This window comes from Manacus candei, unplaced genomic scaffold (genome assembly GCF_025592945.1).
Source record: "Manacus candei isolate 608988 ecotype Guabito, Panama unplaced genomic scaffold, ASM2559294v1 h1tg000028l, whole genome shotgun sequence".
Lineage (NCBI taxonomy): Eukaryota > Metazoa > Chordata > Aves > Passeriformes > Pipridae > Manacus > Manacus candei.
Genome location: NW_026138076.1, coordinates 24769970 through 24788013, shown reverse-complemented (window position 1 = coordinate 24788013; position 18044 = coordinate 24769970). Strand labels below are relative to the sequence as shown.

Genomic DNA, 18044 nt, shown 5'->3' with positions numbered 1-18044 from the left:
TCCAAGTGTATCCTGATTAACTTATGAAAGTAACCTTTCAGAAGAAATTTTGTTGGGGATTTTGGCAGGTTTTTTTTATTTTGACAGGTGATGAATGTGAGTGTAATGGTACTGGAGCAGAGCCCTTGATTATCTACATACATTTTTATGGCTTTATGTATCTGGAACCTACTTCCTAATTTTTGTGATGTCTGGGTCATACTGTTTTGTGTGGTTTACGTATATCTGATGGGGTGTTTATATTTTGAATACACAACTGCCTTTGATCAGTCTTTTCAGTGAATAAAATTACACTGGTAGCTTTAATCATTGCGATAAAATCCTTCCCTTGGTATAGGATTAATCTATTTGAAACTTAGTGTTTTTTAAAAATGGCTGTTGCTGATGGAAACCTATGAGATAGCAGAATGACTGGGACTTTAACTGAAAGAGGGTGATGAATGTACACAAATATTTAAACCATAATAAAATCCCATAAAAAGGGATTTCTTTTTTCTTTTTTTTTTCGTCTGAGAGTTGTAGAACAACAGATTTGGGGGAGGCTCAGAATTGTACTTTTGGGAACTGCTGGTTTAGTTGTTTAAGCTGCAGAGGGAGTTGATCAAGAGCTATGCTGAGCTTATTTAGCTTTTGCCAGGTTCTGAGTTTTGCTTATGGCTCAGGATTTACAGCATCATGATGGAAGCATGAAGACCATATATTGGAGCTTTGTAGAGAAAAATAACTCCCCAGGTTATAGTTTCAAGTCTATTTAAGAAATTACTTGAAAATGTGTGAAAATGGATTTAGTTTGCCCTCAGAACTCTCTCTCTCTTTAGTATAAAACTTCTATTTTTTCTGTTTCTGCTGCTAGCTGCTGCTGCTGGATGTCCCTGTAACCTGTTTGTTGTTTTGATATGTCTGTATCCAGCTAGTGATGTTCTGAAGCCACTGACCATAGGGGGCAGGTATAGAGTAAGGTATTGTTGTGGGCTGACCCCTTGTGCTGCCTTGTCCTCTGTCTAGTTTGAGTGCCTTGATTGAACATTTCAGTCCGTCAACTGAAACTGAAGCATGAAGGAGTGTGATCTTATGGTTTAGTCTAGGAAAGACTGAGATCATAGGCTGGAGAAAGAAGTTGGAAGAAGTAGTGATGTCAGTCCATTTATGACTGAGTGCATGGCTGCCATGAATTACAATGGATTTTAAATAGATCTTGAGAAATTAACACGGATTGCTTTGTACTGTCTGCATCTACCCAAAAGACTGCATCTGTCCTTTTGGATGGAGATGCTTACTGTTAGTTGCAAGCAGAAAATTACACTTATCACAGTGCGTGTGACTGTGTTTGCTTATTGAGACTAAAACTCCTAGAGAATATAGAAGCTTGCTTCCAAGAGGTAGCATTTTATTGGGAGTGTCTGATCTGGCCATCCGCCTTGAATTTGTTGATGTCCTGTTGGTATCGTGGTCGTTGTTATCAGTGAAGCACAGCGCTCGCTCATGTGTGTCACTGTAGCCTTCCTCATGAGCAGCTGGAGCTGCCATGGTTCTGTCCTTGAACTAAGCTCCCTGAGGGCTGGCCAGAAGGGAGGGCATGCAGGGAGTATTTCAAACTCTGAATCTGATTTCATCACTTAAAACACAGTCAGCTCTGACTGTAGCTGAATTAGCTGAGCCATAAATTGATGGACCTTTGTCTTGTGATGTCACCTGCTATTTCAGCGATGTTTGTGATGCAGTGCACAGGCTACTTGTACCAGTCATGTCACCTGAAATTGTCCTTACAGTTTTTAAAAAAAAAGTACACAAATTTTTTCAAATATGAATACTTAAAATTATTTTTACAGTTAATTTTTCTTTTATCCCATCCATCTTCTGTTCTACTGAGTTATTGAAGAGTTCATTGAGATTTGAAACTGGTTATTTTCCAAGTGTGTTGCCAGTATCTGAAGTGCTGGGAAATAGGAGACAGTTCCTAAATTATGAGATTGCCTGGTATCTGGCATTGTTCCTGTCATATTTCAGTGCTACTGGAATTTTGGTTTTGCAGAGCTGATAAAATACTGAGAGACTTAATCTATTACGCTGGCAACTTTTGAAAATAAAAATAGAAATTTAGTGTAGTGTGTCTAGCGCTACCAGGCTTTCTTCCAAGTTTGTAATGAGGAGATGAGAAGGTAACAATGAAGCAGAAAGTGTCAAATGACCCGAATAAGTTTTAAGTGAGCCTGAGTAATTCTGATTCCTCTTAAAGTGAGGGAGGCTTATAGGAAGGGAAATGCTCATGGTAGGAGAAAAACCCGTTTCAGAAGCTCTCACAAATGCAAACCTTATACTAGTTTCTAGATGTATATACTAGAGCTACAGACTTCTATCTCTTTCCACACAAAAGACATGATGATGGACTCGCGATGGCCTGGATCACCTGCTGGTGCTCAGGTGCATTTGTGGAATGTTCAGTACAATTTCTTAGGTTTTCTATAGGAGAGACACTGTGAATTGATAGTGCAGAGCTTGTAGATTCAAGAATTCTTTTTCTGGTTGGTTTTTCATTGTTTTGCACATGGTAATTGTAAGCTCAGTCAAGATGGCATTTCTTACCACTGTTGCCACTTTTAAAATAAGTAAATAAGGTAGACTTTTCTTATGTTGTGCTTTATTCTTATCAGTGGAATTTATCTTTCCCATTGAAACTGAGGTTGTGTAAAAGTACTTAGTTAAAGGTATCTACTTTAATGACAAAATTACACTTATGAATTTGTGATATGGAGCATAAAAACAAAGTATGTTACATTGTAAATCCAGACCACTGCTTTTATGGAGAGTTTTGCCTGTGAACCAATTTAGGTTATTTTTGCATTTGCTACACAGAATAAGTATAATGAAAATTTTTCGGTGGGGTATAGCCAATGCCAGCGAAAAGCAAAATCTGAGATAGATTTTTTCTGTGTAAGCATGAATGTATCTTAATAGCTCAGAGTAACTGAAAAGAACCTTAAGGAAAAATTAAGGAGAAGGGTTTAACAAACTAGATTTATGGGGGATAGTCTTTGAGCAGAAAGAAAGCAGAGGAAAGGAGAGAATCCTTTAAGGTAGCTAAAAGAGGAAATACAAAGTTTGTCATCTATGAATGATAGCAACTCTCACATCCCATTTCTTTAAATGTTAGAAAGTTGACTAATTATGGCTAAAAATTGAGAACTCTTTTTGAGAAACTAAGGAGGGGGAAATTCTCTGTGTAATAAAGTAAGTGGTTATTAAATTGAGACCTGTTATACTGGGATATTCACTACTGCTTACATTGCTAATTAAAGGTATCTATCAGAAGAAAGTTGTTGCTTTCAGAATTGATATGGCAGCTGGTAAGATGACCTGTTATGTAATCTGTTCCTTCTGATTTAAGGTTACCTCTGATTCAATTTAATAATATTTAAGGTTTTGAATTTTAGTACAAACCTGCAAAACATCCACTCCCTCCTCAGTTACTTGAGAAAACTGCATTATAAGGTTCTTGCTGAGGTCAAAAGGAAGTCCATGTTAGTTTTATGTGCTCTCGGAGTCTCTGGACAAGTTTTATAAGTGTAATGAACTGAAGTAATCTGGTCATTGCTTACCTCAAAATAACAAAATGAACAGTGTGCAAAAATAGCATAAAGAATACCAAAAAGGGAGAAGTACCACCATGTGGAGAAAGGGGACAGAGAGCATTGCTTTTTCTTTACCTCATGTGAAACTCAGATGATTTTCGGTGAAGGACAATCTTGGTAAGCTGAAGTAATGACCTTTACTTATGTACTTGGAGGACTGTGGAAAAGGTGGAAGGAATCAGAAGTATTGTTTTGGTTATTAGGTTGATTCCGCTACAAATGATCTTTTCTACAGTATTGAATAACATTTTATTAAAGACTTGAAAATGTCTCAGTTTCAAGTGATGCTAAAATTTTCAAATGCTTCTGAAAAACAAATTCAGGGATACAAGACAGAAAGTCAAGTGAGGGAGAATTTATTTGCAAATTATAATATAAATAGCTAAAACAAAATTGTCAGTACTACTCCACTGTTTTACTTTGTTTATTCATTTACAAACTTACAAATTTATCTTTAATATATCCGTTTTGTTCTAATAGATTTATATAAACTACTAATTGAGGTCATGTGTTTAGCTCTCCATGTGAGTGAATTGGTTGTATTGACTGAGTTCAGCATATAAATGCATGTGGAAAATGTCAATATATATGGTCTTATTTCACTACTAAAAATCTAGATGACATGCCAGGTTGTTTTATTTTATTTATGCAAAGAAGCTAAAAATTTGTAATATCTTAGTTATGAAGGTCTATAGGGGGACTTAAAAATGCCTATTCTATATTTTTCAATGTAAAAAACCCCTCATTTAGAATCTAACATCTGAAGTCTTTGTATGACATTGAAAAAATACTTCTCTGTTTTAGTGAATTTCATGAATGTTAATAAGCCAAACTGTGTTCACAGGAGGTCTTGCCTCTTAAGTAATGTTTTCCAACAACTTCTTATTCTTTGAGACCATTATTTAGCTCTTGTGATGTCACAGTAATCTCCATGGCAACACAGACGTCATTAGCAAGAAGCATAAGCAAAGCTGTCTTTATTCAAACCATTTAATTATTTATTTTTTTAAGGAACAACAAAAAAAAGTAGGTTAGGAAAAAACCTTTCATCTTTGAATGTTTTCTGAGATAAAATAATACGAGAACTTCTAATTTAAAAATAAAATAGGTATAATTTTTCCCAAAGAAAGACCTTTTGTCAGCTGTTCTGATGAAGTACCTGCCTTCTAGCTTTCTGTGCTAGAGATGAAACAAAACAGAACTGCTGCAACAAGCTAAATTTTGTTATTGCCTCTACTAGGAGGTTCCAGTTGTCCAGTTTTGTTTCTTTATTTTGTGTATATAGTTTATGAATACAGATCTTGAATTCAACAGGAGAATGTCATCAACTCATTTATTTTTTTATATATGAAGATTTCATATGTCTAAATGAAAGGGTCCTAGAAGAATTTTAAGTGGTATTCTAGTCTGAAAAGTATTCAGGATCACCTCTTGATATAAAGGCTCTGAGCATCTACCTTTGTTACAGTAAATTTGCAAAACAATTTTTTATTCTTAACAGTACTTTTTCAGATTGGGTTTTTAACTGTGTTTCAGCTTAATGTTTTAGTTTTAATGTAGCATTATGAGAAGATAAAGTGAGAAGGAACAAATGTGAATCTTTAAACAATTATTTAATTTTTTTTAACCTAAACTGGTCAAACTTGCTACCATACTCAGTCTTATAACCAGGTAAAATTTTAAAATTAACCACACTTCTCAAAACTTTCTCTTTTCTAAAAGGAAAACTGTATGAAGATCATAAGGCATATGTTTCAGGGGTTGAATGAAGGGATTTTCTGGAGGTTTACTTCCAGAGAATCTCGCTAATTTCAAATTATTCGCTGTGGGTTTTCAGGAACTTCTTTTGAAGTGCTTGCAGTAGTCAGCTATAAATTAACAGATTAATGCAACCTCTGATCTGTGTTGCATTTGCATAAGAAATAAATCCCTATGAGTATTATGTAGATACAGCACTATAGTCTGTCATCTCTAAGGATGCTAACTAAATGTGTTCAAAATACTAAAGAAGTTTACTAAAGCTTTCAACTGGAGTTCAGATTAACTTTCACACATTGAGTGGTTTTTTCACACACAAAATTTAAAACATTAATTTACTATAAATGTGCTTATTCTATGATTTTAGTATGGTCTGGTTAGTCGTCAGGCATTCTCTCTGTCTGGCTTGCTGGGTTCTTCCCACCTGTACACCCTCCTACTGCAGCACCAGGGTTATTGCCCTATGAGAGATTCCTTTTCTCCCAGAGGCAGCGGGCGGTTTGGGTCCCAAGTCAAGCAAGGATCTGCAGTGATGTTTGAGGCTTTTGTCTCTTGTGAAACACTCCTCCCAAAGTATTATTAAGTGGTGTGTACTTAGCTGTGATGTCGCAAGTGAGTCCCTTCGCTGACACATGAGCTGTTGTATCTGAGACTGTAAACATCTTTGCTATCATATGACACTGGATAAGTCTAATCATCCTTATCCGTGGTATGCAGTGAGCTCATGTCTCCAGGATTTGCAAGTAGTGACAGGTCTGAAAATGCCTCTTCAACTTATATTCCACTTGCCAGCATCTCAGTTTTCCTTGTAGCTGAAAAGCATTTCTGTAAAGCAGCTTTTTGCTCTTGTTGGAAAAACCTGCTATAAATAATACGTAGAAAAATAATACGTAGAAAAATAATACGTAGAAAAATAATACGTAGAAAAATAATACGTAGAAAAATAATACGTAGAAAAATAATACGTAGAAAAATAATACGTAGAAAAATAATACGGAGAAAAATAATACGGAGAAAAATAATACGGAGAAAAATAATACGGAGAAAAATAATACGGAGAAAAATAATACGGAGAAAAATAATACGGAGAAAAATAATACGGAGAAAAATAATACGGAGAAAAATAACACGGAGAAAAATAATACGGAGAAAAATAACACGGAGAAAAATATGTAGATTAAATAAAATAACATTGAGAATCTAGTGATTATTGTGATATGGAGATGACCACCACATTTTAATTAAGAATGTTAGTTATTACAAATCAAAAGCAGTTTGGGTTTCACTTGCATCTTTACTTGCTTTTTCTAGAAGACAGACACTAGTTCACATGAGAATTGGAGAAGTCAGCCTATGTTATCAGCTAATTTCATGTTCCATATAATGATCTCCTGTCTTTTAGTTGACAAACTCTTGATTTCATAGTTTCCAGTGTGCAGCTCTAAGTGTGGGGAAACCCGCTGCTGCCTTCCCTCCTCGCATCATCCCCAGTGGAGAGCTGTTTGCATTGGAGTGGCTCTGCATGCATGAAAGGCTCTGCCTTTTTTTCTGAGGGGTCAGGAAATGGCCATGCCAAATTTAGTTTTTGTCAGAACACTTAAGCATTCCTCTGGGAATGGCTTATGCATGTACACGAGCTTTTAAATTGTTACTTTCTTCTTTCTCATCCCTGGCAAGGATGAGTTGGGTGGAGGTCAGCACATTGATGTGAAACCCAGCTAAACCCAACTTGGCTAGAAAAAGCCATACTGAGGTACTCATGTTTTTCATTCTAATCTAGACATACCAAAGTGAAATGTGATGTTTTTTATTAAAAAAACATACATGAGAAGGAACTTGACTGAATCCCCTATTATCTCCCTAAATGGCAAATAGAAAATAGTCCCCATTTTTTTCCCCATCCAGACATCTACTAAATACTGCTCTATATTTCATCCAAGAATTCGCTGTGACTAGTTTGCTTTAGAACTAAATCTAACACGTTTTGATGTTGTTCTAAGTTAAATGTTGATTATTACATTAGACTTGATTTTGGGATTTGTCAGAGACCAGACATTCTGCTCATGTTTGCTTCTCTGTCATCAGAAAATGCAGTGATGTGATGGAAAGCAAGTGCCTGTCATGACTGAGGTCATGGCACTGCTGTGATAAGTGGCGTGTGCAGGTGGGACATGCAGCAAATGATCCATCTGAAGGAACGGAGACTCCTCTCTGCTCTGAGATTGAGAAGTGGAGGGTAGAGGGAAGATGGGAAATGCAGTAGAGAGTACTTGTATGTTAACGGTGATGGTAGTAATAGCATTTTTAGGATGAGGGCTACCTAAAAGCAAATGAAGACACTTCAGCTTACATAACTTCAAATTCTAAATATGCTTCATGCAATACCTCTGTATTTCACTTTGGTAGTTTTCTATGATTCTCCTAAATGTAGATGTCAACTGAAGCAATGTCATTTTCACAAAAAGAGCTTGGAAGTATTGGGTTTTTATAACTTAAGATTTCTATAGAAATCTATAGAAATCTATAGAATTTATTTCCTTGCATGCATGTACTCTAGAAAATTCTAAGAACTTGAGAAACAAGAAAATATGTTACTTGTATTTTTCCTTTTGTTAGAACATGTCTAAATAGAACATGCTTTTTGATTGAGAGGAACTGCCAATTAAATAGGTTTTATTTTCAACCAGCAACTTTGTTTAAAATATTGCATTTGCATGGACATGAAACTATAACAATATTTTGCACTTAAAAATGTGTTGAAGTATGTGTATGATAGAGATGACCATTCTTTGTGGAACTTTCTTTTTGGGACTTAAATGTGGTTTTGCTAAAACTTTAAGCTAATGCAATGTGGTGAATATCAAAAGAAAATCAAAGTGAAGACTACATTATAGAGGAAACCCTAAATTTTTGTACGTCCTTTTTGCAAAATAGTTGTCACTAGTGAAATTGAGTTTTCTCTGAGTGATCTTTGATTTTTAAGAGGAAGGAGGAAAAGGACTTCACACTGAAAACCTGTTCCTTGGTGTTCATTGTCAGTGGAGTTTTCTTCAGATTCTGCATCACTTTTGGTGAATATGTTTGCATTCCAGTGCTGAGAAATAACTTTCCATTTGGGAGCTGGGTTGATGTGAAAGCAGGAATGTGGAGGCCCAGGTTGAGGGGACAGGGCAGAATGCTGATGAGGAAATGTTCCCTCTTCAGTAGCTGCTACCTTCCCTGTGAGCTTTGAAAAGAGCATCTGTATGTGCGTGTACAAGTATGTCTGGGGACCTAGGGAATGGATGGGTCGTGTCTGGAGAAAACTGCCTTGTCCTCCAGTATCATGATGATAATAGAAAGAATAGAACGAGTTGCCCTCAATACCTGCAAGTTTCTGGCTGTCTCTATGTGTAAGTGCTTATAAAAATTCGTGTGTTGCTGTGACCGTAGATGTTTAATTTAATTGAAGTACTTTATTGTTTTGTTTTATTAGTTAATTTATTAAATTTGAAGGGGAATAAATGCAGACGGTGATCCTAAATTATTCTCAAGTTTTTTGTTAGCCACTGATATATTTGTACTATTGTATTTTTATAATAGTAAAGTGTTTTTTTTTTAATGAAAACTGAAAGTGTAAACTTGTAAACATGGAAACCCTTAACTTTCACTTAAAACTCGTCTTCTGTTAACAAGCATGTTGAAAACTGTAATGCATCTGTTCTTTAGCTAGCTGTGTATGGTTTGAGTATAATGAGTTATAAGCTGAGATACAGATGTAGTAAAGTATACTTATGGAGAAGGGAACTGTCATCTATGGTCAATGTAAATTCAATTTAAAAATGCTTTAGAATTGAAATTGTAAATGACTGATATGAATTAAAATATCTGCTTTTAATACACAGAGTGAGAAAAAGTTTTTTTTTAGTATTAATGAACTTCTTTGGAAATAATGCTTTTGAATAGTCAAGTGGAAAATTAGACTTGTGAATTGTTTAAGGGAATAGTGTTGTTAGAGAGCAGTTGCTTGGGGAAAACACCTGTCTACTGTAAAATGGATTCCTGTAAATAACATTGTTTTGTATATCATTGTTAGGGTTTTTTTTTGTTGTTGCTGTTTGTTTTTGTTTTATTTGCAGTAGATTTATAGTCACATCATACATTCAATATGTAATACAAGTACTGTGATAGAAAAGGACTCCAGAAGTGAATTTACCTCTAGGACAGGTACTGAGGAGAGCATCTGTGAAGTTTAATACTTGGGGAACCTCAAGTCAGAGCTTATGTGGTAGAAGGGAAGAAAAGTGTTAGAAAAGCTGCTGCAAAACAAGGTTCTTTGGGAAATTTAGGTGAGGCAGCAGTGTCCTGACCAGGGAACCCTTCTGACTTTCTGAATTACTGTTATAACCTGTGCATCCCATATTGACAGCTACAATTGGAAAGATAACTTTAAACTGCTTTAACCTCCTTTGGTGAAATTCTCTTATGCACATCACTGATCTAGAGAAAATAGTTGCAAATCTAGGATTTTTTCAGGTATATCACTGACTTAGTTGAAACAAGCTATATTTAGGAGTTGAAATTAATAAGGTTTAGGTAGGAAGATGTATTAAGACAATTCTGACTTAAGTGACACAACTAAATGTGAAGTGTATATTATTTAAAATTCTTTACTGCATTTTAAAAACAAAAATGGGGTTTAAGCTTAAGCTCCAGAGTGGGGTCATATATCCACAAGCTTATCTCACTCTACAGTAAGGGAAGGAGTAAATTTGTCAAATCCCTGGTCCATTGAAACTTGCTAATAAAGGCTTTCTACACTGTATTTTGGCTTGCCAGTACTCATGTAGACTATGTGTTTTGTGAGAAATCTGGGTAGTCATACAGTCAAAATTTTGTAAAGAACATTGTCTATTCAAAGTTACTGAAATAGAGCTGATATTATGAAGATAATGTCAACCCTTCCAGTGAAACTTTATTTGGTGCTACTGTTCCTGTGTGATACCTAACATCCCTCAAGCCAGCTTTCGTGGTGGCTTGTGGTCCCTTGAAGTTCTTTTCCTGGTATTTCAAGGAATCACAGAATGATTTGGGTTGGAAGGGACCTTAAAGATCAGCTGGTTCTAAATCCCTTGCCATGGACAGGGACATCTTCTACTAGACCAGGCTTCTCAGAGCCCCATCCAACCTGGTCTGGAACACTTCAAGGGACAGGAGTCCACAACTTCTGTGGGCAACCTGTTCCAGTGCCTCAGTGTTCTGATCATGAAGAATTTTATAAAAGGCTTTTCAGCTTGGGCTTTTTTATCAACTCAGTAAACAGACTGTATTAGGTTTTGGGTATTTGCTTCTTCTTACTGCTTGCTGATATGTTAAATAACCTGTTTTCAATAAAATCAAGTTTGTTTAGTGGCTTCCTCTGCTGAGTGGCTAGTTACCACAGCTGGGGATTTCAGGTAGAATGCCACTGAAGTTCTTTTTTGTTGGTCTTTTATTTTTGCTCATGTGAAACTCTGACAAATTAATTCAGTTATGATGTTTGTCGTCAGTCTTATGAATTGAAACGGCAGGATTGGCAATGCTCTGAGATCCCAGTAGTTTCTCAGGGTTTCTCAGAGTTGTGTGTCACACAAAAACCTGTATTGAAGTGTGATTCTGCAGCAGATGGCATGCAATACTGTGATGGATGTTCTACCACAGTCAGAGATGGACACTTCTGAAGTTTCCAGGTGTAGTGGACAATGACAAGAGGGTTCCCTAATTTTCACTGATAAGGTGAATTCCTCACTGGTGATGAATTTTCAACAGAGATTGGAAATCAGGAGGTTTAGCTGGTGTGGCAGTCTGAGAACTGCAACACTTGAAAGGTCATTTAACTTTCTTATGTCTTGATTTACTTGTCTTCTTTCCTACAATACTTCATAAAGATTAGAGAGTTTATTTGCAGCCTGAAGTGCCTTGTGATCTTTGGTCAAAGATAATATATACATGTGATGCACTGTCTGCTCTGATAAATTTCATGCTGTCATAGGAATCTGAGCAGTACAACAATGACATGGTTATTTGCTGTGAGAACCATCGTGTTACTGGGAACAGAAATCGAGAATTTTTTTTATACTAACTGAATGCATGCCTTCTATCTTAATATGTTGACTGCCTGTTCCCTGGTGCTGAAGAGTAAAATCCAAACAAGTTATTCAAGAATAGAGAAGCACATCCAAAACACAGCTTTTTGTTTTTACTGTGTTTTCTAAAGCTTGAAACTTTTGCATGTCAGCAGTGATTAGCAACAAACAGAAGTTTTAAAGTTGATACTTACAGTCAGCAATAGAGGAAGAAGAAATGGTGGAGTCTTTATATGTTTTTTTTGTTGAAATGAGTACTTGCTGTGAGACTAGAAAAATGGGTCGGCAAAAAAAAAATACAGCAATAAGTGTTTTCTAAGTGGTAAGAATATTTGTGTTTGTTTCCAATTAGAATATCAAATAAGTTGACTTCCTAATCACCATTTTTTGCATTGCTGTTTTTCAATAAATGAGTTGACTTACTTTCTGCTTTCTCTCCTTTTCCTTTCTGTTTTTAAGGAAAAAACTATGTGTATGGATCCAGTTATTGACCAAAATATAAGTTTGCCACTTTTGCAAGAGTCTAATGAATCAATATAATGGCTTCATTTTCTCATGCCCTTAAGAGGAGTTGAAATTGTATAAAATTCAAGATGATATTGTAGAGTAAAGAACCCTGTGTTTTGTTGCTGGACTATAGGAGGAAGCATGTGTTTGCCTCTAGGAAAATAAGCATTTTGTCCAGAGACTTCTTTATTGAATGTTTCTTTTCAAGAAGCTTAGTATTCTGGAAAATTTTTTCTATTGTAGAAGTCCCATGTACCATTAAATGCGATTATTATTTTGATGAATAAGCACAGCTGGCATTTCTTTTCAATATCTGACTGCCTTCTTTTTGAGCCTCTAAATGTGCTGTTGTCAAGAGATTAGCCTTTGGGGTAGTGAGTTAAGTTGTTCATTTCTACTAATGACCAGGCGGGGCAGGAGTATAGATATGAACTGGCTAGATATACTGTTCCGAATGGGATATGAAATAAAGCTTAAAAAAGTTACCTCTCACAAACATTGTTGCTTCATTGTGTTACCATGACTGTGCATTACAGGATTGGTTAAAATTCAGATTTTACCATTTCATTGAGTCTGGTTTGTTTTTCAAGCTGTTGCCCTGTGGGCTTCAGATAGGAAGGTTTCCCATGTCTGTTGCATGGTGCCAATTGAAGAAAGGGAGAGGCTAAATAGTTATATTGGCTCTTTGCAAAGTGTAGCGTAGGTTGGTTACAGCAAACTACAAGCTGGGTCCTGAAGTTCCACTCATTTTGTTGTCTATCCTGCCCTCCAGTCTATGATGGGAAAGGTCTGGCATTGACCTGACATTCCTACCCAGAGGAGGAATCACATATCCCATAAACAAACTTTAACTGACTGCCTTTCTTTTACTCCGATGGTGTAGGATTAAGGATCTAACACTAAAGGTTCTGTATTTCACTGAATTATGTACTGGTTCTCTGCACTTCACCTTTACATCTGCATTTTGAGGATTCTTTGCAGTGAAACCTGCAGTTGCACACATTCATTAATACCAGCAGGGCACTCCAGAAACTAAAATTAAAAAATGTTTCTGTTTTATCCTGCAGGAAACAAAATAGTATCATGTTTAATTATTGCATTGCAGTGGGAATGTGTCATGAAAGGGCAAAACAACCTTTTGTCCTCATCTATTCAGTTTGGGAATACACTCGTGTTCCTTATTTTATTATTTTAAGTGGAAAAGAGTTAATTGAAGTTGATCAGCCTTTTAATTATTTTCTTGGTCTTCCAGCTAGCTTTCGTTATAGAAATGCAGATAGCTTAGGTAACTTAATACTGTAATGTCAGAAGATACGAGATCAAACTCTGTAATGTAGTTCAGAATCAACTATGCCTCTTCAGTAGACAGCTCTTGATTGACACTTGTTTTAGTGTTAATAGACTTATTTAGCAAATACTCTTAGGGAACTATGTAAATACAAAATAGTTCTTAATTAACTAATTAAGAACCCAAAGACACTGTCGAAGGACATACGCATGAAACTTGTATTGTACAGAGGTATGTACATTTTTTCTCTGCTTTGCAATATCTGGATAAGATGTAAATATGCTTATGAATTGTGCTATAGCTCAGATCTCTTTTATAATTGAAATATTTATGTTCTTCAGTTTTGGCAAGCGTTCTGCTGGGAGCATGAGGCGTGGATGTGAATGCATTGTTCTAGAGCCCTCTGAAATGATTGTGGTAAGAACATTTTCACTCAGTTGCTTTCAAAGTGTACAGACCAGCTTTAGTAACACTTCAGTTTCCAGTACAACTTAGAGTTTTCTCTTTTACATGTGATCATTTAATAAATATAAGATTTTATACATAACTTTCTTGCCATTCTTTGCTTACATACTTACATTGTTTGAGTGATAAAAGCAGCCATTCACACAACTACAACCAACTAAATTGTATACTTTTAGAGAACAAAACTGGGACAACAGACTGTTCCCTGTACTTGTGAGTTACACAAACTGGTAACAAACAAGTAACCTAATCCCTTCTACAGCCCTCGTTATACCACATTTCCTGACCTTCTGCAAGTTTTACAGAAACTGTCACTTTTTAGGAAAAAATGTTTAATATCACAGTCTATATTTAAGCCATCTCTATAAGGCTTAGATAATTGTCATGCCTGTATTATGAACTGATCTGTTAATAAAAAATTTAGCCTGTTGATTCTGTATTTGTTCAGATACAAATACAGATGAGGCATCCTGAGCTGGCAGGAGCCTCAAAGACGATGCTGTTCTGCCACTGGACTACAACAGATGTTGCTAGCAAAATAACCTTCCCTTTACCCAGTAAAGTTGACAGAATTTAAAAATGTTCAAATTTAGTCTTAAAAACCTCAGATGACTGAGAATATATTTAATTCAATCAAACATTAATTAGTTAAGCTAATGTGTGATTAATACTTTAAAGCATCTCTGCTTATCTATAATAATAAAGCAGCGCAAAAAAACCCTGACAAACCTACAAACTCTTCTGGTATTTTGCTAGCACAAGAAAACTATAGTTTTACAAGAAATCTGTAAAAGTAAATATAACAACAATATTAATGGTGTACCAGTTTTCTTTCTGCAATATATTGAGTGGTGAAATGTTTGTATTTGTGCAAGTGTAAGAAGAGGGCGAGAAAGGGAGAATTTTTCTTCTGCCCTTTTAGAAAAGTGTTCATACTCAGTGATGCTGTTCATACTCATGTTGATGTATTTATTTTTTTTTAGTAGTGGTTTCTCTCTTAGTGCTGAAAATGCAGGAAATTCAAAGCTAGCTGCTGTTTTTTGGAAGTAGGATTTGTTGTTTCAAACAAGAAACATTTTTATTTTTTGTGGAAAATGACACCCTCTCTTGCATCTATTGTAGGTTGATTATATGGAAGAAAGCGAGGCATATTTTCAGCGTCAAGCATCTCACAGGCAGTCTCGAAGAAGGTTTAGGAAAATCAACCAGAAAGGGGAACGACAAACAATTATTGATACTGTTGACCCTTATCCTGTGGGGAAGCCACCTCTACCTAGAGGTTACCATACGGTAAGCTATCTGTATTTATTGTTCACAAAAGAACAGAAACATGAAAATTACTGAAAATAACACAATCAAAATGGCTAAACTTGCTGGTATCTTTAAAGTGTGCTTCTGTAGGGAGCTTTCCCCTTAAAATGATGTGAGTTTGGCTCCATCAGTAATGAACATGTGTGCAGCTTGCATCTTAGAGGTGAACGTGTGTTTCTGACTGTGAATGTCATGTATTGTTTTTTCCAGTCATTATGGGAAACTGTGAAAGCAATTCTGTTCTCATTTCCTTTTTCTCTTAAGTTACAGTAGCATTAGTTTAATGTACTATGTTAAAAGGTCAGTTAGTGAAGCACTCATTGTATATGATAACAGGTGTTGCCTGAAAAGGGCTGTGCTGCATTGCAGTACACCAAATTCTTTGATTAGATCTCTCATTTCTTTTTGGTATCCAGAATTAAATGTTAAATTTAAATTAACTTATGGTGGTGTCAGCCCTTTATACTTGGGTTTTAGTGAACTACAGAGTTGGCCTGTCATCAAAGAAATAATTTGGTCATTTTACTTGATTGCTTTTTTTTGAGGGGGGAAATCTGTACATGTTGAAAGTTTCCAGACTTTCTTTTGAGATGAAAATAAACTAATAATTAAAACTTATTCTATAAAATTTTTTATATGGGTTTTAAACTGAGAAAAGCTCTATTAGATTAATATGTTTGCTTGGTATTGATTTCAACTGTGAGGAAAATACTGGAAAAGCTGTTTGTCTTTGGCTATTATTTATTTCTTTAAGGCTCTAAATCTGCTAGAACCGTAAAGGCATGGGCATAAATAAATTTGTGCATATTTAATCTCATTAAGTTCATTGGGCTGAATTTTTCACAGTGTAACCATATACATATAAATTTGTAGCATTAGAGCTTTAGTTTTTAAATACTTCAGTTTTTAAAATACTGTCTTTGATACAGGGCAGTTGTAGGCGTTTTCAATTTTTCCTTCATCCTTATTCCTTGACTTGTTTGCCAGTTCACTGTATATTCAATGTGTGTCTGTAAGCGTGTAGATGTTTGATTACATCTGCTAATTATACAGGCTTTTCTTCATGAGTTGAATAATTACATTTTATACCAACAATTTGGTTTTGTTTATACAACAGCTTTTAATGGTTTAATTTTCAGTGCAGTTTTAATTGCCTCCAAATTTAATATGGATTAAGCCAGTTCATTTGGTTTGAAGATAAAACATTTTACTGACCTGTTTTTGCAAAAAAAAAAAAAAATAATTGTGGTATTATACTTTATAGGAGTTACAGGAAGAATTGCTTTTGTCCATATTATTTAGATGTGTACATTGTGCTTAGCAAGCAGTTGTAGTGTGATCTGTACCTACTTCTAGAAGGGCAATGTTTAGATTACACAGTGCCATTTGCATTCACGGGAACTTGCCTGTTGTATAAATTTCACTTTAGGTACGCCTGATGAGTTTTTGTAAGCTTAACTGGTACTAAGAGCAAAAGTCCATCATGTGCCGTTCTATTGTGCAAGTTTATAATGGCTTTGTGTATGTGTTTGGAAATTCATTGCGAGCAAGATTTCATGTTGAGTTGGAAGAGATTGCCAAATAAACTCTAAAATTTTCAGCAGTTACAGTCAAATGTTGCTTTTCAAAGTGTAATATGATGCATATGACCGAGCTTATTATTTTTTTTCAAAGCAAATTGAGTCAAATAAACTCAAATGAGTTTTAAAATGTAGTCAAGACTCTTCACACTGGTCCATTTCCTCCTATTTTTACAGTATTTGGTGATCTTGCAGACGTTATTCTCTCATTCACTTCTACTAGCAATGTTATTTCTGTTGTTTTATCCATACATTTACAGGCTACATTGTTTTTCTCCATTCCTATTTTATGTCCCTTGACCTTGTTTTTTTTTTTTGGTCTTAATTTCTTGAAAAATTGACTGAGAAAAGCAGGATTTTTTTCGAAACACATAGTAATTTGAAACATAACACATATCCTGTGGACTTATTGCCTATACATTCTTTCACCAACATCTGTCAGGGTGTCATCTTTGTTACTACTTCTTAATTTTGGATAAATAAAGAAAGAAATATTTAAAAAAAAGAGGTTCAGATATTGTAGTAAATAATGTGTTAAAGTCAAATTGAAAGAGGCTTAATATGATGCATTTGTTTTCAGGTTTGCTCTTCCATGTGGGTGTGTTCTAGTTTAGGTGTTATGTACCTAAGATTCAAAGTCATAAAGCCATTTTGATAGCATCCTCAAAGTCTTCACAATGTATAATTTTCCTATATTTTGTTTTACCCTAAATCCATAGTTAGCATGTGGAATTATTTTTATTGTTGATAAATTATTATACTTTATTTGCAGTAATCTCTGAATGCTTTTCTTCAGAAATTTCAAACAGTATTTTCTGAAGAAAGTTTTCTATATCTTCATGAAAAGATAGAGCAAAATGTAGATCTTAAATGCAGATGCATGGCTGTGCTTTCCAAGAATTAAAAATGAAATGCAGTGCTCTCAGTTGTGGCATGGCTTTCTGCAATAGAAACAACTTGTGGAGGATGGTGGACCCTCTTTAACAGAATTTTAACATTATCTTCATAGTGGTGGAATGTACTATGGCATGTCTGATAATGTTCATCTTTTCCTTTCCTCCTATATGGCATTCATTTCATTTTGGCTCACAGGAATGCACTAAACCTCAGGTATTGTAACTTACTGTGTATGGTCCACTAACAATTTACTTGTGGGTTTGCAGTGTGGTATCATAATACTGATGCTACATTATGACTAAAATTGCCTCATAGCCTTTGCTTTGTTAGTTCAGCAATCTCACTATCATATAAAAATACAAATGTAAACACGAAATTTACTGACAGCACAATGTCTCTTGCCCAGCTTGATCGACCTTCCTTGCTTTGATGTCCTGTGATTTGTAGGAAATGAGAAGTATAAGCAAAGAGTATATATAAAATATTTAGTGTTTGAGAGACATTT

The 18044-nt window shown here is 35.3% G+C and overlaps 1 protein-coding gene across 4 annotated transcripts in view; it reads left to right on the top strand.

Annotated features, from left to right (window-relative positions):
- RAPGEF2 (Rap guanine nucleotide exchange factor 2) overlaps nt 1-18044 on the top strand; it is a 180844-nt gene that overhangs the window by 75683 nt on the left and 87117 nt on the right. For 2 of the 4 annotated variants that reach the window (XM_051790711.1, XM_051790709.1), the window contains exons 5-7: nt 13628-13703; nt 14874-15041; nt 17735-17752. In XM_051790711.1, the coding sequence (XP_051646671.1) occupies nt 13628-13703; nt 14874-15041; nt 17735-17752 (262 nt within the window). The remainder of the gene's footprint in view (nt 1-13627; nt 13704-14873; nt 15042-17734; nt 17753-18044) is intronic. The other 2 variants (XM_051790713.1, XM_051790710.1) reach the window with 1 other exon arrangement.